Consider the following 21476-nt stretch of genomic DNA (forward strand, 5'->3'; position numbering starts at 1 on the left):
GGAAGGCTTTTCGGCTACTGGTTGGACGATAACAGACTGGAAATGAAGGACGTAAATAAAGCCTAGTCTGTCCCGGTTGGTCTAACGTCTGCTCTAACTACTCACTCTGTGCTGAACCCTAGCCACACTAAAGAAACGACACTGCAAATTTCCGAAATCGGATATGTAGTTGGAAAAACTCGAAGTCCACGAAGACAAAAAACTTGCTATCACAACCAAAATTCAAGAAGCACTAACTGTTAATTTAATTGCTTATACTATTACAATACATTGTAAGGACGACATTAGTCAAGTAACATGTAGGTATTTGTTTTTTCATATTAATGATCAAGAATCACGAAAATGTGCACTCAGACTATAACCGGTGGCACCCTAACATCCCACAGAAACTACATAGAAAGCTTTTGGTTTATAATGCAATGCAAAAAAAACTAACCCTCTACCAGAACGGACACCACCCGATATAGCACTGGCAAAGGTTTTCGTTATTGGTTGCCTGACGGATCAGTAAATCTATTTGCCTCTGCACCGAAACCGGTTCCACGTTGTTAAAATCTTTACCGGTCAGCTTTTGCTTGACCCGATCGACAATCGCTCGTGCCTTATTATTGGTGGCCTCGGCCGGATTCGCCACACAGTTACTGCCCTGCTCGATGGCCTGATCACCGCCAGCGTTGGCGTTCGTCGGTTCCGTGACACGCAAATTGCGAGCATTAATCGCCAGCAGGTCCAGCGTTTCTTCCATACTTTCCGTTGTGCTGTCCACATCGGTGGCGTTCTTCGAACGCCGATTCTTGTCCGCATCCAGCAGACGCCAGTTCAGCAGCGGGTCGTACACGAACGCTTCCAGCACGGCCATCAAACTGTCTTTGTTGCGCCGCAGGACGTGCATTACGCTCTCGCAGGTCCGCCGATAGGTACCCTCGATACCCGTTACTTCCATTGCATTGATGAGCATCCGCGTCAAGCGGAAGGGGATCTTCTCCGGGAATTTTTCCCGCGTCATGGCGACCTAAAACAACAATTAAATTAGAATGTTATAGAGATAATGGAGCAGTTTTCCCCAACGCACCTCAAAGCAATCGCCAAAGTCTATGTGCAGAATCTTTCCGCTCAAACGGTCCAACATCAGGTTCGACGGATGTCGATCGCCCAATCCGAGGATGTAGCCAACCATGGACATCACGGCCAGCGAACGGGTATAGTTGGTTCTCCGGTCGAACCACACCTCCGACGAAGGACTCTTTAGCCACAGTAGCTTCGCCAGATCGTCGCCCTTGGTGAGATCGAGCGCATACTCGAACACCTCGACCTTCTGCATCAGCGTCAGATGGTCGTAGTCCGGTGCCATCCGCAGCATTATTCTATGCTCGATGTTTAGCATCGTTTTTTTCTTATCGCGATAGTCTCTGATTAGGGTGTGCAGCGTGTCACAGTGCGGTACCCATCCGATCAGCCCGGAATTGGTGCTCAGCGGAATGACAGCGTACCGTTGAATGGTTAGATTTCTCCGGAACGTGTCCGGATCGTTCAAAAGCAGTGTGTTGACCAGCCCGAACAGTTGCATGACGCGTTCGTCCTGTCGCAGATCTTCGTGACCCTTCAGCAGGAACATGTATTCCTTGCCGTTGGAACCACGGATACACAGTTTGCGCGGGCGCTGTTTCGATGTGATGACTTGCATGTTCGATTGTATACTGGCGATGCGTATCAGCTCCTGGCCCGGAGCGTAGCTTCCCGGTACCGCTAGCTCTAGGTCACGACAAGCCAGCAGCTTCGGGCTGACGTATTGAAGTTCTAGGAAGGTGAGCTGCGGTAGCTGGCGAGAGATTCGCCGAAATACGTGATAGTATAGATCCCAGGCTTGATTAAGGTCTCGGATGTTTTTGGAGTTCTGCAAAAAACAAAACAAGTTAAATTAGTTGGCGTTTCTAGAAACATAACCTAACTGTTCGACTATACTTCTGCGACGCAACGCAAAGTTACCATAACAACCAACAACGCGTATCAAGTACTAGTTATGAGGTCTGTTTATCAACCTAACTGTTTTTAGCGATATATAAACTGCCCATAAATGGAAGACAATCACATATGCAAAAACTTGCAGCGGCGAAAAACGCATTTGAAACCGCTACATTTTTTCTTTAATATTGAGTAAATTTTGGAAACAAATCGTCCAAATCATCATAATATTACTTGAATGTACATTATAGAATACTTTTACAAGCAATTTGTTCACAAGTGACCTACAATTTGTTCCAAAACTTATAAAAACTACCGAAGTTACTGATATGCGTTTATTTGTGCTTGAATAAGCAAGAATAAACGCATAACAGTCACACAGCGTTGCCGGTGAGCCGGTGACTGCCGGTGGAGTATTTTCACGACCACGTGTCGTTGTTGTTTTGATAATTCACGTGAACGTTTAATTCAACTGTTTCAAATGTCTGTACTGAACTATTTGAAATTTTACGGGAGTAAGGATAACTCTGAAGATAAACTTCCAGTTCCTAGCATTTTCTGCTTTTATTTGTAATTTGTTATCGTGGGGTCGCATAAGAGGTTTTGTTCAACTCAGAAACTGGTCACTTTCCTGTGTCAGGAACACTCCCAGAACGTGTCCGAGTGTGACCAATGTGATCCTGGACATATTATATGACGGCAAATGAACTATTCTGAGCTAGTTTTGCACTTTCGCGTACTTAGAGATGTCACATGTTGTATTTTAGTTCTATTCAGAAACTGATCCCCGTAGGGGTATCCGGAGCATTTCCGGATATGTGATTAGATATGGTCAATGACGTCTTGAACACTTTATACAACTAACAATGGTCTAGTTGTGCAAATTCGAGTACTTAGAGGTGTCGTATAATGGAACTATTGTGATTCAAGGTGGTTCAAGTTCCATATACCCCGGAACTTGTTCCGACTATAGCTTCGGAACCGTCTATCCGCTCCAAATTTTCTTCAATAGTGTTCTTGTAAGCCATAAAATTTTCGTTAGTTGTTGCAGTCAAATCGGTTCAGGAATTTCTAAAATCAAATGCTTATTCATATATTTTCACTACTGTGACTGTTATGCGTTTATTTGTAATATGGGACTGACATAGTTTAATATTTTTTTCAACATTTTGGGAACAAATATAGCTTTTTTGTTTGAAATATTGAAAGAATAGGTAATTTAAAGATAATTCCCAGGTTTATCTCAAAAATGGTGAAAAGTCATATGGGACTGTTATGCGTTTATGGGCAGAAAAGTGTCTAACACGTCTATTCACGAGGTCTATTTTCTTTTCGAATGTTTGAATTTTTAAACTCAAATTATAACGGAAATGACTCGCTTCATTGACAGCGTTTTTGACTTTCTTGGCGCACACTGTTCTCTTGTACGGGGGTGCTTCAGTGCGAATCGCAAACATCCTCCCGGCATTGGTGGTACGAAGAACCACCAATTTGTGGATCAGACGTTGGTAGATAGTCTGATTCCTTGTCAGACTCACGCTTCAAACATTTCCGTTGCGATCAGGATGATGTGTTGTTACCACATGAGCTAGCTCGTGTCACTATTTGTTGGCCACACTGGCCATGAGCGCACCTACCGTAAGTCGTATACTTTGGCCGATACACACTGACAGGTATCCGTCATAATTCGGTTAATAGAAAGTAAAAAACAAAGCGAACTGAAACACTTACAGAGCAAGTCTAAATTGTTATCTTAGCTAAAAATTTAAATTAGTGGTATTTACGAGTATTCTTAAAACTCACTTTTACTAGTATTCTACTAAACTTAAAAACTATCTTAATATAGATTGACCTGGTAAGCCGAAATGAGTTAAAATAGCTTATATACTTAGAAACAATCATACAAACTAGGTTACCTATATTATGAATATATTAATCTATATCTAAACTTAATTTACGGATCCAACGGAGCAAACTAAACGTGAGTTAATAAATAGAACTAATTTATATCTATTAAATCGAATTATTTACTAACCTTAAACCAGTTAAAATAGTATGCATAATTTGTTATTCTTGTATTAATAATCCTCAGGAAAATTATATTCACCTACAACCGGAATATTTGTTTTCTTTACACCCGGTCAGAGAATAGTAATTTTGGAAGTTGTTCCCCGTTGATACTACAGTCAACACTATTATTCAAGTTATCCACGACCCTTGATCCCAGAATGACTCGTTTTTCATGCTTTTGACGGCGTTTTCCCATATTCCACCCCCAAACTGCTAAGATGTTGAATCTAGCTTATGGTTAGCGCCGACAAAATTTTTTCCATTGTCGGAAAACAACTGACCAACCACGACCGCCACAGAAACGTTTGAATGCTGAAATGAAAGTGCTTGTACCACAAGTGAGCAATGTGACCTCGGAAGAATAACTGGATGCTTCATGTGGAACGAAAGATCGGGATTCTCCAGCTCTCCTCTCAGGCGCAACGTTACATCATCGTCAATGTACGGAAAAAGCGGTTTAATCAGACTACTTGAAGAATACAGCTGTCCATTTCGTAAATGTTTAATTTCTTGACCAAAGACACCATGCTGAGAAAAAACGAGCCACAAGACGGAAAGCTTCCAAGACTTCATATCCGTTTAATTCTCTAGTTATCGTTTCTGTATTTCAAACCATAACCAATACCTTGGTTTTAAAAAGGAAGAAAGGACCACCAAAGCGTGTATACAACCGTTTGGTAGTAAACGCGATGCGCAATCGGCAGGATTACCGGTAGACGAAATATGACTCCATGAGCTACAAGGCAAAAAGTCAAATATCGTTGACGTACGATTGGCAACATAAGTTTTCCATTTCCTTGGATGCGACATCAGCCACCCAAGTACCATTGTAGAATCGGTCCACGTATAACAGGTGATGTCCAAATAATTTAACGCTTCATGAGGTCAACTAGAAGAAAGCATTACTTCTGTAGTTTCCTCCAACAGCCTCACATCATTCGAAACGCCCTGTGACTAAGATTCTGATACCCGGCCATAAATTCGCAGTAAATTCGTTTGAAAGTTTGAACTTTGAGTAGGTGAATTGCTGTTGATAGCCATTTACAAAGTGCAAGTTTGTTGCTATCAAATGGTAGCAAAATTGTGAATTTACCAGTCTCACCACGTAGGGGAGTCGTTTAAAAGAAATCGATTACTGCCTTTCGTCCAAGTTAATGGTTTTGGTTTATTGACCTCTTCGACCTGCCAGAAAAATCTAGCGACGATGCCCATGTTACAACTGATTTTGTTTGAATCGAGAACATGTCCAGCCACAATCCACCCGAAAGCAGGATTAATCGCTTTCGCTAGGTCGGTTTTATTTATCATCTGACCACTATCCATGGTAGACCAGAAAATGTTGGTGCCGAGAATTAAATCAATTCGATCCGGTTTGTCGAAGGCAGTTATGTTGGACGTTCTCAGAGGCGATCTTTACAGACCTGTCCATTGTCTTCGACAAGGTTAATCACCGCATTACTTTTACTTACTTTTTCGGCGATAGTCCGTTTATCGAATCCATGCCGAATTCAGGAGCCGTCTCCACAATACTCGGTCTTGGGCTGCCGCTCTCCAGTCGCCCCTAACACTCGCTGTTCTAGCATCCTCGTCAACAGCGCTCATCCAACGGGTACGGGGTCTGCCGCGAAGTCGTCGGGCTCTGTCGGGTTCTCTGCTATCAAGAGTAGCACGTAGCAGGCTAATCAGTTTTGTTGAAAAACCATGCTCAAGCATAATCTGCCCAAGCTCATTTCGTTTAACTGAATCGTACGCCGCTTTGAAGTCTATGAGCAAATGGTAAGTCTGCAAGTTGAATTCCCGGAATTTATCGAGGATCCCTCTCGAAAACCGCACCGGTATTCGCCAACAAAGGTTTCCTGCAACGGCCTCAGTCTGAGAAACAGGATGCGGCAGAGAATTTAGTATGCAAAATTGAGGAGAGTAATGCCTCGATAATTGCTGCATTCGAGTCGATGGCCCTTTTTGTAAATAGGGCTTATGGTTGGAAGAGTCCGTAGGTAATTCCTCCTCAGTCCATTCTTTTATAGTATAACCTGACGGATTGCACAATACAGCCGTTCGCTAACGACTTTCAACAGTTCGGCGGGAATACCGTCCTTTCCAGCTGCTTTCCTAACCTCGTCCAAAGTTGGTGGATCCATAACTTGTCCATCATACTCAATCGTTATCCTGTTTCTGTTGACCGCTCCATCTTGTTCACCATTCAACGATGCATCGAAATGTTGTTTCTAATGCCTAACCACCTCCGATCTTTCGGTAATCAGTTTCCCCTATTTGTCGTTGCACATAACAAGAACGCGATCCCAGTGCTGACGTTTCTTACGACGGTGTGAAGTCTCTTTTCGGCAGCTCTAGTATCTCGGTATCTCTCCCTGCTCTGGCGTGTCACAGTTGCAGCCAATATGTGATTTCTGGCTCGATTCTTTTCATCTGTCACTCGCTGGCACTCTGCGTCAAACCATTCACTGGAAGTGGCTGCATCAGCAGTAGTACCCAACACTTCCCGCGCTGTAGTACTGATCGCGTCGTCGATGTGTCTCCACTGTTCATTCAGGTTCTCTCCGAGATGTTCACCGATCCGCTCTGCAGCAACGCCTTCCGCTGATAACCGCCGAATGTTCAGTCGTATCTAATCTTCCTGGTTGGTTTCGATTTGAATACGTTGGACAACCGGGTGCGGATCTTGCTTACTGCGAGATAGTGGTCCGAGTCGACGTTTGGTCCCCGGAAGGATCGCACGTCTGCGACATCAGAAAAGTGCCGTCCATCAACCAGAAGAGAACGATCTTTCCTGAATCACCGCACTGCAGTCGCTAAATTGGAACGGTACAGTTCTCGTGGCTGGTTAGAATCTTACTTAAGTAGACGAGCCCTGAGTGTAAAAATTGGTGACGAGATTCCGGGATTGCGCAAGGCAGTCATCGGAGTCCAGTAGTGTTTGTTCTGAAATTCAACGATATAATCCGCCCATTAAAATGCCCAAGACTCGCCTTTGCGGATGATTTTGCGGATGTTTGCTAACTGGTGCGAGATGTATCGTATGCTGTTTAATCCAATTAAGTGCTCTCATGTTTACGATGAAAAATCAACCGTTTCGCTTCAACTATAATCTTAACGGAATACCAAATCAACGAATCGACCATGTCAAAGATCTCGGTATGTTATTAGATGTTCAACTAAACTTCAACATATCACTCATTGTTGCCACAGCCTCTAGGCAGTTGGGCTTGGTTATACGAAAGGCTTCCTTTGCTTAACCTGCCTTTTCGTCGCACTAACTACACTGCTAATAGCGCCATCACTGGTCTGCAACGTGCATTGAACCGAGCCTCAGCAGTGTTGGACTTTCATCTGTCTCAGCTCAGCAAGTGTTACGTTCTAAATTTATCTCAATGTTTCGAAGTTTACTGTATTAGGTGTTAAGGGCCATAGGGCATTGTTGCCTGTTGGTAAAGTTATAATAAAGTGAAACAGGATGTGCTAGTTGTAGTGCGGTTCATCGACTGGTTTGGCACATTTCGTGGCAGTTTAGGCATAATATAGTTTTAACTGCTGGCTGATAGTCGAAATGAGAAGAACTATCTAAATTTACAGCACCTCTGCTAGTAATTCAACAGCTCCAACGAGCAACTTTCAATTACTGTGACTATCAGTTTGACAATACTTCGGTTCGGTCCGAGACTTGTTACACAATGATCCGAGATGAGAGACGCTTCAGAACCGCTGTCTATTAATGCACTGAATTCCTGGTAGTAATCGCCTTTTCCTTTCATTCCAACTCTAACTGTTGGTAGTTGAAGCGTTCTGCTTTGATGATTTGGTATCTTCTCCCGACCATCTTCTCGATTGGCATAACACTGACTACAGTTTGGCATTCGACGCGCAATGGCTTGGTCTCATACAGTTAAAACACAGTTTCGCTTACTGTTCTCGCTCTCCTCCTTCCTTGACAGGCGCTTCCTTGAAAATGTTGCAAACATAAATTTGATCACCTTCTGGGCAAACCGGACACAATTGCTGTTGCTCTACGTTGAGGGGGTTGAGTTCTCTTTTAATTGCGTGATATTTGCGATTATCAGTTGGGGGACCCTTTTTGGCCTTCTGCCAAATGCTGCACGAGTTTCAACCCCTTCAGCTTTTCTCTGCTTGAAATACTTGAGTAATTCGCCGAATATGGGATCGTCGTCTTGCACAAAATATGCACACTGAATAGAATGTGAATCATCCACGGACCTGTTCATGCAACTGACGTATCACTTCATCGGATGTCGACAAGGGCTTGCAAAGGATTGTGAGATTCTCTACCTTTTACCAACCGAGAGTCAGGTGGCTCTCGCCGCATCAAGAATTCCTCTCCACTGTACTCGGTCCTGGGTTATTTGTCGCATATTCGTAGCGCGTTTCGACACACGCAAATAGACTTCAACCTAGTCCAGCCATCCAGCACGTTGCTGTAGCAGCTGCGATACAATTCCTTTTGTTTTTTTTTCACGAATTGCTTCTTCGATTTCCGTTTGAATCCTGTCGAAATGTTCCTGTATTTCACTTCTAACGCCACAGGTTCCTATTGCGCTAAATACTTTGCAGTCACATGTACTTCTTCATCCTTTCGAAGGTTACGTTCCTCTTACTAAATTAGCAAATCCATTGTCACCGATTCACTGCTATCCGGAGCAGAAAGACCAAATATTAACGCACTTGAGTTCGAGAGAGTGGACGAACACTCAAGTGCGTAACCGGTATCAACCTTTAAATTAACCAGCGAGATGTCCAAAGCGTCTATTCACGACCTCTGTTTCTTCTCGAATGTTCGAATTTTACAACTCAAACTATAACGGGAATACTGTCAGTTTATTGACAGCGTTTTTCACTTCATTTCCTAACATATCTATTCTCGACGAACACTGCTCTGTTGGGAAGCATCAATTCGAACCGTAGACATCTTACTTTTATTTGCATCACCTGCTCTGATCATAAACGATCTATCTAATTCTACACTTTTACCATGACCCCAAAACTATAAACGGAATTAGAATGATCGACTTACCTTGTAATGCTTGCACCACTCCTGCGCTTCGTTCAAATCCCTTCCATAGGCTTGATTAAAGGAGGTTTCCTTCAGGGTTTGCGGTCCCCGTTGAAGCATTTCGTGCAGTGGTTCGAGCGTTTCGAACATACCCTTGATGTTGCGTTCGCCAAAGTACAACCGGGAGGCTTCCTCCAGCCCCTCGTGCCACTGTTCGTGCCAAAGAATAGCCACCCGGATCAGCTCCTCGCTGCACATGATCGCCTGGTTGACGAGGGTGGACGAATGTTCGCCCATGGAGCTTAGGATTTTGTGAGCCGCCTGTCGGCGTGCCTTCGACGCCGAATTGGAAGCAACGGTCAGCGGATAAACCAGCGCTTGTGGGTGGCACTTTCCGATATCGTTCAGCAACTGGTGGATGAGTTCACCGACCAAATTCCGTGGGGTATCGATTCGAGCGATCAACTGTGGTATGACCTGAAGCCACGTGTTGATCTCGATCATACGCATTCCCTCCAGTAGGGCATCAAATACCTTCGGGTATTGACCGTAGTCGAACCACAGCGTCAGCAAGCGGAGAGTGTCTTGCAGGGAATTTCCGTGTGACAGATTGATTGATCGGAAGAAGCCTTCCACTGCCGGAACGGCGTACTGACGAATCATGCACTTTTCCTTATCCCCACCGGGATTCTTCTGCAGATCTTCCTGCTGTTTTTGGTTCTGAACGACTTCGAAGTTCATGTAAGCCCACAGATGCCAAGCTTTGTACCAGTTCGAATCATGTCTTGTGGCCTTTTCGTAGCAGGCCAGAATGCCTTTGATCGATTGATCGTTAAGACCCTGCAGTTGATTTTGCCACTGACCCAGTTTCATGTAGCACCGCGCAAGCAGTCGTCGATTTTCAACTTTTTCCTCCAAATCAACATTTCCTTCCGTACTGATATTGGCCACGAGTCGATTCAACTGATCGTAGGCTCGCTGCCTATCACCGGCCATCCAGAGGTGCTTCGTGTAGGCAAAACTGATATCCGGTTCCATAAATTCCAACGGATGGTCCGGATATTCGGCCGGATCGTAGCGCAGTAGCAAAATCAGTGTTTTCTCCGAAAGTTTCAGCGAACCACTCTTGCGACAAAGCGAGGCAAACTTAAGCCACGTCCGCGCGTCGTTCGCCGGGTGAACCACCAGTGAATGCACCTGCAAAACCCTCTGCCAGTCTTCGACCAGCCGTTGACCACCCAGCAACCGATCCCACCACATAGATTTGATCGTCTCCTGCCGTTCGGGAATCAGCTTGTACTGGATAACTTCCTCCAGTTCTGCCAGCATCTGAACACACACCATGGCCCCGTACGCACGTTCGTACGATTCGCCAGCCATGGCCGTCAGCTCCGTGTCCAACAAATCACGCGTATCATCGATCAAGGTCTGCGCCAGCTCGTACTCTCCATCGTGGATTGCCAAAACCGCCCGATAGAACGATCCATCCTGCGTTTCCTCCGGAATAAACTTAATAAACTCCTGCATTCCCTCCCAATCCTTCAAACCCCAAGCGGCAGCCGCTGCCAGGCGTCCAGCTTTCGTTTGCCCATCGCTACCTAGCGATTCCCACTTCTCCTTGGTGAGTGCATTCAGCGTGGACCACTCGCCCAGAGCTTCCAGGCAGCGCATTTGACCCAGCCGCGATTCCACATCGTTCGGATTACCGGACAGCTTGTCCTCGTACAGGGCGAGTGCCTTTTCCCAGCTGTGAAGCTTTTCGTACCAACGAACCTGCACCTTCATCTCCTCCGACGCACTGCGATGTTCCATCGCGTACTCCAGCAGGCCTTCGGCCGCTTCCTTCTGCTGCAGCTTGTTGTTGATCAATATTAACGACTCGAACACGCTTTGATCCCTTTCCTTCGAATTGTGAAACTCCTCTTCCTTGTAGTGCAGTGCTTTGGCGTAAGCGCGGCATTCCATCGCCCGTTCGCCCAGCAACTTCGGATCGATGCGGAGTGTGTCGTTTTCGCAGTGTTCCATGAATTCGGCCAAATTCAGGATCGTTTGGGTGATTTCGGGCAAATCCGGAACCATGAGAGCTTGCTGCAAGCTCGAGGAAAGTTCCTCTTTCAAATTGTCCGGCAGATCGGTCCAGCAGCTTACGAAGGCGGCGTTGAACAGGTCTTTCAGCAGCTGGGGGTAGTTTTGGGCCAATGTTCGGCACGAACGCAGGGCCGGACTTTTGGATTCCTTCAGTAGACCGATGCTAAGCCGGCGAAGCCACTCGAGCCAATCGTCCTTCGATACGCGGCGGTTCGCCTTGAATGCCAGCTGCAGATCGGCGATGGAGACGTTCAGCTTGCGGATTGTGGTGTCGCTGGTTAGGGACATTTCGCGGTTCTTGAAGCGGGCCTGTCGCAGGCGGAATTCGTCGTCCAGCGCCAGGGTGGTGCTGCTCTGCAGCTTCGTCAGCAGTTTGTTGTACTCGGTGTAGGAGATTTTGTGCTTGATCATGACCCGGTTGACGAGCGGAACGAAAACCAGATACTTTTTGCCCAGTTGAATCATGATCGAGCACAGGGTTTGCAGTGCCGCCGTCTGCAGGACGCCGGGGTGATTATCGAGGACGCGAACTAACGGGTGAATTATGCGAGAGGAGAAGTCGGTGAAATCGAGGATTTCCGCCAGGTAGTTTATGGTTTCCAGAGCTGCCAGCGAGACGGCCGACGGAACGTCGATTGGTTCGAAGAGTTTTACGATGGCCGGAATTATTAGGTGCAGATAATCGTCCAGATTGTTGCCGAACTTCTGCAGCGCCGTCAGCAATTTAACGGTGACCGTTCGATTGGTCGAAGTATCATGCAGCAGAACTCGCAAAATTTGAGGCATCAACTGGGGGAGGTAAATTTTAAACTCACAACCCAGGGCAATGGCGATTTTTTCCACCAAATTAATCAACGTTGACTGCAGCGGATAGTTGCTGTTCCAGAAGGTACGAATCAGTTGGAAGATTTCTTCCATAAAACCGATGATGTGTTGCTTCACGATCTCGATCAGAATCGACAGCTGCTGGAACAGGAACTCTTTCAGATTCATTTCCGCATTCCGTATGTTACCCAGCAAGCTGGGAAGCACCTGCGCCAGATAGGGGACACATTTTATTCCTAGGCTTTTAAAAATAAACGTAATCGCTTGAACGACACTAATGTGATGATGCGAAAGGGTCGGGTCTCGAAGAATTTTCATCAGCGTTGAAATCGCCACCGCTGGATAATATTCCTCCAGTTGATTTCCCATATTGATCAGCATTTCCGAAGTGGAAAGATCCGAATACTCATCCATCTTAGAGTCAGACATCGAAATCAGTATATTATTCGTTTGGCTATCAATCAATCCACGATTCATCTTATGTTTGTACGGATCCAAAGCCCCTAACAGTCCTAAAACGCGAATCGTTTCCCGTCTAACGTAGGACTGCTGTTCAGTTTTCAAAAAGTTAATCAAAATATCAATCAAATTAGGATACTTGTGATAGGGCGTAACTGCCTGTCCGGTTGCGCTAACCAACTGCCCAAGCGTCCACAATGCCACGGCCCTCTTATCCGTCGATCCTGCATCACTCAACATCTCCAGCAAAGTAGCCAACAACTCATCCGACCACTCCTCCAGAACCTGATGATCCCCATTAACCTCAGCCAAATCCCCAATCGCCCGCAAAACATTCAGCACCACCCCCGGATTCGACTCCGGTTCCTTCAACTTCGGCACCAAAATCTTCAAAATCGGTCTCATATACGACGAAATCAACCTCGGCGTGCTCACAATCAAATGATCCAACATTCGCGCACTTTGCTCCTTATTTCGACTCATCCCGGAATGCTCCAATTCCGTCAAAATCTGTATCATCGTCTTCCTCAAACTGGGCATCACATAGGCCGGATTAATCGCCGACAGGCGACCAATAATAATAATCGCCAACTCTCGAATCTCAAACACCTCATCATTCATCGTAATCAACAGCGAACTCAGGAACCACGGCTGTGCCAGCTGCGAATCAAAACTATCATCCAACGATTTCAGCACCCGAAGGCGCACGTTCGGATCCACATCGGTAATTCCGACGATCAGTATCTTCTCCAGCACGTTACCGACGGTTTGCGTTAGCGTTTCCGATCCGTCCGCCGAGTCCACCGATTGAAGGGCCAGCTTCAGCAGCAGGGTGCACGTCTGTACGGCTTCGATGCGGATTTCCTGCTGCTCGCTGACGAGAAAGTGATCGGCACAGCGCTGAACGAACGGCAGCAAGCTGTGCCCTTCGAAGTTGAACGTTCCGAGCGTGCGGAGGGCCAGCACGGTCGTCGGGGTGTCCTGCAGCTGTTGCTCGTACACGTTCGTGTTGATGGAGGCTGCAATCAAAATGAAAGTAGATTTAGTTCTAGATCTAGGCTTCAAATTTGCACCCGTTTCGGGTTACTGTCGTAAATTGAAATCTGTAGGATGATTCGCTAAGCTAACAGACTAAAATTAGCCAAAAACTACAATGTTTGTCTGAAATTTATTAGATTCTTGTTAGTTTCATTTCTTCGACAACCAGCTTCAAATGTTCACGTTTGATCAACTTTACTCTTGTTTCCCATATTCCTCCAAAGTGGGGGCTTTGTAGTACCTTCTGCTACTTCCCTCTTCCCGGTTGAAGGGAGTTCTACAATACGTTGAGTAAAAGCAGTTGGAGTGGTTTCGTGAGGATCGCTCCACGACGGATCAGATGTTTACCCTGCGTCAGTTGCTAGACAAGTTCCGGGAGTACAACTTGCAGACACACCATCTGTTTGTGGACTTTAAAGCGATGTACGATTCAGTTAAACGAAATGAACTGTGGCAGATAATGCTAGAACATGATTTTCCGACGACACTAGTTACGCTGATTTGTGCGACGCTGGACGAATCCAAATCATGCGTTAGAATAGCGGGCGAGACCTCAGCTGCTTTCGTGACATTGGATGGACTGAAGCAAGGGGATGCACTCTCTAACCTGCTATTCAACATTGCCTTGGAAGGTGCATAACGAAGGGCAAACGTGGAAAGGAACGGAACTATCATCACGAAATCTCACATGCTTCTTGGTTTTGCGGATGACGTCGATACCATCGGAATCAACCGTAGAACAGTGAAAGAGGCCTTCAGGCCCTTTAAAAGGGAAGCTGCGAGATTGGGACCTACCGTTAATACCGCCAAAACGAAGTACATGGTTGCTGGTAGCGAACGTAGGAGCCCAAGTGGTGTTGGTGCCGAGGTGGAGTTAGATGGGGAACGATATGAAGTAGTGGAGGAATTTATATACCTTGGTAAACTCGTGACATGTGACAACGATGTAGGCCGCGAAGTGAAACGACGAGTTGCAGCCACGAATCGGGCTTTCTACGGATTACGTAGCCAGCTGAAGTCCCGTAGTTTACAAATTCGCACAAAACTGGCGTTCTACAGAACTACTAATCCTCCCGGTGGCCCTCTATGGACACGAATCATGAACGCTAAAGGAAGCTGATCGGCGAGTGCTTGGGGTTATTGAGCGTACAATTCTGCGATCAATACTTGGTGGTTAAATGGAAAATGGAGTGTGGCGCAGACGCATGAATTACGAGCTGTACCAAGTATACAAATATGCTGATATAAGGAAGGTAGTGCAATGTGGCAGGCTGCGGTGGGCTGGACACGTGGCCAGAATGCCCGATGAAAGAACTTTTTTTAACAGAGAGCCAGGAAGAGACCGTAGACTCCGAGGCAGACCCCGCACCCGGTGGGTGTGTGCTGTCGAATACGATGCACGTTCAGCTGGTGTTCGTAGGGATTGGAGAACGGCAGCCCAGGACCGACGGTACTGGAGGCCCATAATTCGTTCGGCGCAGGATCGGTAGCGAACCGTTACCACTGAAGTAAGTGAAGTCCATTTGCTTGATTAGTTCTCTAGTTAAGCATAGTATACAGTTCCAAGCGAAGTGAAAATCAAAGCAAGTGAAAAAGCGTGTCTTTTCGCTCGCGGGAAATAAAGACTGTGGATCTCTTCATAATTTCATGAGCTTTCGGTTTACAGTTCATGCGAAGTGAATTGAAGGGTTTACAGTTCGAGCGAAGTTAAAATAAATTTAAAGCTAATGCGGTATTTACAAGTGGGGCAATGTTGCTGCAGTAATTAAGTGTAGCGCAAAACATTTTCAATACGTTTTTAAAACCGAAACACCAGTAATAACGGTTTGGCGTGACGTCTAATTCTACAAAAAAAATCCGCATTGCTCGTTGCGGTATTTTTTTGGAGTCATGAAGTTTTTTTTGCCAATATTAATAAATATTTTCCTATTCCACACCTCTACACACTCATTGGCTTGAAACGTCAAGTTTTCGCTAGCTGCAGCCTTGTTCACGAACGCAGACGCGCGCGAAAGAAAAGTACCCAAGTGAAAAAGATATCATCCACAATCTTTAATTTCGGTGGATCACGTTTGTTTACAGTTCCGAGTGAAGCGAAATGCAGTTTTTGCGCTAGTGAAAAAGTTGAACGTTTTGTATGGGATTTTCACTTCGCTCGGAACTCTATACAGGGCTTTATGAGGATATTTGTATTTCATTTGCATACCCAGCTAGCATTTTCATATGTATAAAAAAGGTAAAAATCAGCATTACGTACAGATATACATGCTAAATAAATTGTATTTCATGCGCAAAATTGGCATATCCGTACTATTTTGGAGGCGATATATGTTATTACGAATAATTTTGAGCGTTACGATAGGGATGGGAAATATCATTAAACATCGTTACTGATAATTATCAGTAGTTTCCAGTACGTTACTGATAACTATCAGTAAATATCCGTAATTTTACCCATCACGAGATTGAAGCAAAAAAATCAGAGGGGTTGTGTACATGACACGATCGCATATATAGGTGACGCAGGACTACGTAAGTTTCTTTGTAGTGATAGTAGCATGTATTCATGCTTGTAATCATTCGATTCTTCATGTATACATGCTATATGCAACATATATACATGCTACATGCGTTGTATGTAACATTTATCAAAGTAGGTACATTGCATACGTTCAATTCTCAAAAGATTGTGCATTTGAAAACAATTTAGCAAAATGAAGAACACAAACTATTGCTTTCCTGCTACCTCGCTGAAATTAAAGATTGTTTTTATTGTCCATGGTTTCCCACGTTGAAGGGATTTTACCAATTCAATCCTATTTTATCAACAGAACATCTTTTCACTACACTTCTAATGAAACGGCAAGCATGCGTATTCATAGAGAGTCGTATTATAACTGAACACTACAGCTGTAGCACAATTTTCCAACACAGATATCAAATTCGCGTAGGTTTAATCGTCTCGCAGTAAAGAATTTGCGATCTGTTGGGACAACGAACTTGTGCCATTTTTTCTGGCACACTTCCCTAACACAGACATCAAATTGGACTAGGTTTAATCGCGTTCGTAAGAAATCTGTTGGCACGAGGGGGGCTTTGTCACTCTCTCTGGCGTACTTCCCAAGCAAGGACATCAAAATGGTCTAGGTGACCGCGGTGTTAAGAAATCTTGTTGAAATGAGGAAACTTTGTCCCTTGTTTTGGCGTACTTTCCAAGCACAGATATCAAATTGGTATAGGTTTAGATCATCGTAAAGAATCTTCCAACCAATCACGAAGCGAGAATTGTGGTAAAACATAGGTTCAATATTTTCAATTTTTCAATAGTTCAACATCAGGAATCCATACTTTTCTTCATTTGGGTCAATTCTTAGAAGATTTTCCGATCAATTAGTGTAAGAATATTGAAAATTGATCGGAAAACCGGTGAGTTATTAGCGCTCAAAACCTTTCATTTTTCGTGACGCTCGCATTTTTCGATTTTTTGGAATGACACCCTATCTCAATACTTGCCGTAAGACGTAGTCTCAAAATAGAAAAGTATATTATGACTGCGTTATTCAGTGTAAGTTTACATTGTAATTTATCAGGAGTGCTTCTTGGGGGTTCGCACAACTATGGAACATATTTTTACCTCCCGACAGATCTTGCAGAAATGTCATAGTAGAACGTGTCCTTGCAACACATTTTTATTGATTTCAAAGCAGCATACGATACAGTCGATCGAGACCAGCAGCGGGTTTCCGACCGACACGACTGATCAGAACTATATTGTAACAAGTGATGTGTTTCGCACGTCTCGGGGACTCACTTGAGTCCGTTTGAGAAGCTTTGAGAAGGGTTGAGACAAGGTGTCGACTTATCTAGCATACTGTTCAATATCACTCTTGAGGTGATGACCCAACGAGCGGGCATCTAAACGAGGCATGATTTTCATCAAGGGTAGCCAACTCCTAAGCTTTGAAAGCGAAGTCTAGGATTGAGTTAAACATAAACACATCAAAGGCCAAATATATAAAAGGAACAGGCTTAGGAAACAAACGCGTGCCTCGGCGTACACTGCGACGAACTAGAAGTGGTAGATAAGTTCGTGTATTTGAAATCACTGGCTAGCGCGGCCAGCAACGCTAGTAAGGAGATCCAGCGGTGCGTTCAAGCGAGAAATCGGGCATACTTTGCCATTCAACGCTACGATCAAGAAGCATACACTGCCATACGAAGCTGACAATTTACATAATCCTTATTAGGCCAGTAGTTCTTTGTAGACTTGAAGCCGTGTTCGAGCGGAAGATACTGCGGACGATATTTGGAGGAGTACAAACTGAAAGCGGAGAGCGGTGGACGCATGTAAATCACGAGCTACTTGCATTGCTTGGAGAGATTCCCATCGTACATCTGACGAAAATCGGTAGGCTACGGTGGGTCGGGCACCCCCTAAGGATGCCAGACGACAGTGCGATGATGACAGTGCTCTTCAACAACCTCACCGGCACCGGGAACACGGGGGCTCAACGTGCAAGATGGTTCAACCAAGTCGAAAGTGATTTGCGACTACTGAGACGACTGGGAAATTGGCGACGAGTGGCTCACGATCGAGTGGAATGAAGACGACTGCTTGATACAGCCTGTGCCACCTCGACTCTAGGCTGCTGACAACAACGACATATTGTGTCATCCTCCTCTATCGTACGCAACTACCGACCAATAAGTTTAATCTAACTAATTTTTTCTAACGGGACGACTGTATCAGTAAACATCAATAACAGCGAACACTACTGATAACTATCAGTAGTTAATGATAGTTTTCCCATCCCTAGTTACGACTATATAAGTATTTATATACGATAATATCCGATTAAGCGCGAGTCGCTCCGTACTACTCTACGATTTTGTGCTGAAAATCGTATGTATGTCAGTCATTATCATTATATACGACAGAAAATCAACTTGATTCCACTTCATCCAGCTTTAGTTACGATTTCGAGTTTGTTAGGAGTTATTTACGATAGTTTTCGTACATTGATATACGAGTTGGTGCTAGCTGGGTAGGAGCCCTCACCACTATTGAAGGAGGGAGGATATAATTCCCCTCCTAAAGAGAGGAGGGGTGTCAATTCATCATAGAAAAAAAATCATGCTTCCAAAAACACCCGCACGCCATTTAATTAATTAGTTCTCGAGTTATGAGGAAATTTGTATTTCATTTGTATAGGAGCCCCCGCCCTTCTAAAGTGGGAAGGAGGAATCTCAACTCACCATAGAAAAAATTCTTGTCTCCAAAAACACCCACACGTCAAATTTTGTTCCATTTGCTTGATTGGTTCTCGAGTTATGAGGAAATTTTTATTTCATTTGTATGGAAGCCCGGGCAAGGATTGACAACAAAAGTATATCAAAATTATTACATATTCTGCTGTTGATATCAACTAGAAAACATGTTTTGTTACCAACTCAAAATGGCACTTATGATGTATCAGACTTTGCTATCCTTTTGCTTTCATTTTTATTGAAAGAAAATGTGTTGGCAGATTCTATATATGATGTAAATAAAACTTCAATACTTAAGTTAGTCTATTTTCACTTAAATTTTTTCTTGTAAAATGGTTGGTTCAAATTATATGATAGCAAAATGATGATGATATGATAGTAAAATGATAACTAATTCTGCTTTCCTATTAATATTGTGTGACAGTATTAGTATTCCGTTTGATATTTTTGATAGCAAAAGTAGTATTCAATTTAATTTCACGGCGTGGAATTTTTGCAAACAATTTTGATATTTTAACCGCTAAGTCGACCAAAATGGAATCACACCGAGTATTCAAAATCTGTTACACTAAAATATCAAATTTTGTTTTCAATTTGCTCTAAAACCCTGCTCGGGAGCCCCCCCCCTCTTAAAAGGGAGAGGAGAGGTCCCAATTCACCATAGAAAAAAAATTAGCCTGCAAAAACAGCCACATGTAAAATTTGGTTCCATTTGTTTGATTAGTTCTCGAGTTATGCAGAAATTTGTGTTTCATTTGTATGGGAGCCCCCCTCTTAGTGGGGGGAGGGGTTTCTAACCGTCATAAGAACCTTCCCTGGTCCCAAAAACCCCTACAGGCAAATTTTCACGCCGATTGGTTCAGTATTTTTCGATTCTATAATGAACATACGGACAGACAGACAGACGGACAGACAGAAATCCCGACAAACTTCGTATTGCCACAAATTAACCTGTGTTGTACATAAATCATGAATCTCGGATGATCTTTGTCACAATCTCGAGTTTTGCAAGTTTCTGAGGAGTTCAACCTTAGATGATTCATTTTGGCAGTTACGTAACTATGAAAGCATCCCAGGTAACCAATAAATGTAGGCCAATAAGCGTTTAAGTCGCCTTAAATGCTACTTAAATCCTATTTTGGCAATATATACACTACTTTACTGATAACCTTCTTAGTGCTGACAATGCTAATTTACAGCTAATTACCGACACGAAGAATTTGAATACAATTTTGGATGCCAATTTACAACACCTAGGCAGTCAAAAAGCTAATATACAACAACGTGCAGTATCAAATGCCAGATACGCTGATTTGCTGCTTATGTTAATGCTTATTAGTTACCAGGAATGGGTAGTTTAATATACACAATTGCAATTTTTCCTCACAGTAAAGTAAAAAACAACTCCCCTGTCCCCTCATTGCATAGCCAGAAAGCGGATAGTAATATTCGCCATAATTGTACAGCATTTCGCCGAATATCATTTTGCGAAAAACCTTAAGCGGAATGTACCATTTCACGGAGAATTTTTTTGTGGTCCTCTCCTTACTCGCTATCGCTCATTCCAGGAAATCCAGGTAGACCTAGGAAAACAAATAAACCTAGACAGAAGTGACTTCTGCGGGGAGTTGCCTCCCCCCAGTGGGCGGCGCTTCCGACGGCGGGTCGCCGGCAACACTCGCGGCCGTCTCGTCCTGAATGATCTACACCCATATTCTGTATTTAGAACGAGTTGAAATATTTCGATCGACTTGGCAAATATTTCGTTCGAGTTGTTTTTTCATATGAAGATCTTTCGATCGAACCGCTGTTTTTTCGAACGAAATGTCAGTTTCGAACGAAACATAAACCCGTTCGAAATACAGAATAGGGATAGATAGTTTTTGTGAATACAGAAATACAGAATAGGGATAGATAGTTTTTGTGGTCTTGTTATTAACTAATGTTTTATGTTATTTGTATGAGAGTCCATATCCCCGTACCAGGTGAGAGGTCTCTAACTATCATAGAATAAAGCCGCCAAATTTGGTTCCATTTGCTTGATTAGTTCTCGAGTTATGCAGAAATTTGTGTTTCATTTGTATGGCAGCCCCCCTCTTAGTGGGGGGACGGGTCTCTAACCATCACTAAAACCTTTCCTGGCCCCAAAAACCTCTACATGCAAATTTTCACGCCGATTGGATCTGCAGTTTTTGATTCTATAAGGAACATCCCGACAGAAATTCATTTTTATATATAAGACTAGCTGACCCGACAAACTTCGTATTGCCACAAATTAACCTGTGTTGTACATAAATCATGAATCTCGGATGATCTTTGTCACAATCTCGAATTTTGCAAGCCCCCCAGTGGGCGGCGCTTCCGACGGCGGGTCACCGGCAACACTCGCGACCGTCTCGTCCTGAATGATCTAGTGTTACTATAGATAGTTTTTGTGGTCTTGTATTGACTAATGTTTTATGGAAGAGTCTCGAATTTCTCGAGTTCGATTAGTTTTTGAGTTTCGCAAAAATTTCTGTTTTATTTGTATGAGAGTCCATATCCCCCTACCACAGGGGTGAGAGGTCTCTAACTATCGTAAAATAAATTCAAGACTCCAAAATCTCCCACATGTCAAATTTGGTTCCATTTGATTGATTAGTTCTCGAGATAAGAGGAAATTTGCATTTCATTTGTATGGAAGCCCACCCTCTTAAAGGGGAGATGGGCCATAACTCGCTTTCTAAAGAAGCGAGGGGTC

At 44.1% G+C, this 21476-nt stretch overlaps 1 protein-coding gene across 1 annotated transcript in view; it reads right to left on the reverse strand.

Moving 5' to 3' along the window:
• Positions 1 to 235: 235 nt before the first annotated feature.
• Positions 236 to 21476, reverse strand: part of LOC128739207 (serine/threonine-protein kinase Tor) — a 28370-nt gene continuing 7129 nt past the window's right edge. Inside the window, exons 4-6 of the mRNA XM_053834643.1 lie at positions 9080 to 13449; positions 1073 to 1894; positions 236 to 1012 (exon numbers count right to left, since the gene is read on the reverse strand). Of these exons, the coding sequence (XP_053690618.1) occupies positions 440 to 1012; positions 1073 to 1894; positions 9080 to 13449 (5765 nt within the window). The 3' untranslated portion in view covers positions 236 to 439. The remainder of the gene's footprint in view (positions 1013 to 1072; positions 1895 to 9079; positions 13450 to 21476) is intronic.

This window comes from Sabethes cyaneus, chromosome 3, assembly GCF_943734655.1.
Source record: "Sabethes cyaneus chromosome 3, idSabCyanKW18_F2, whole genome shotgun sequence".
NCBI lineage: Eukaryota > Metazoa > Arthropoda > Insecta > Diptera > Culicidae > Sabethes > Sabethes cyaneus.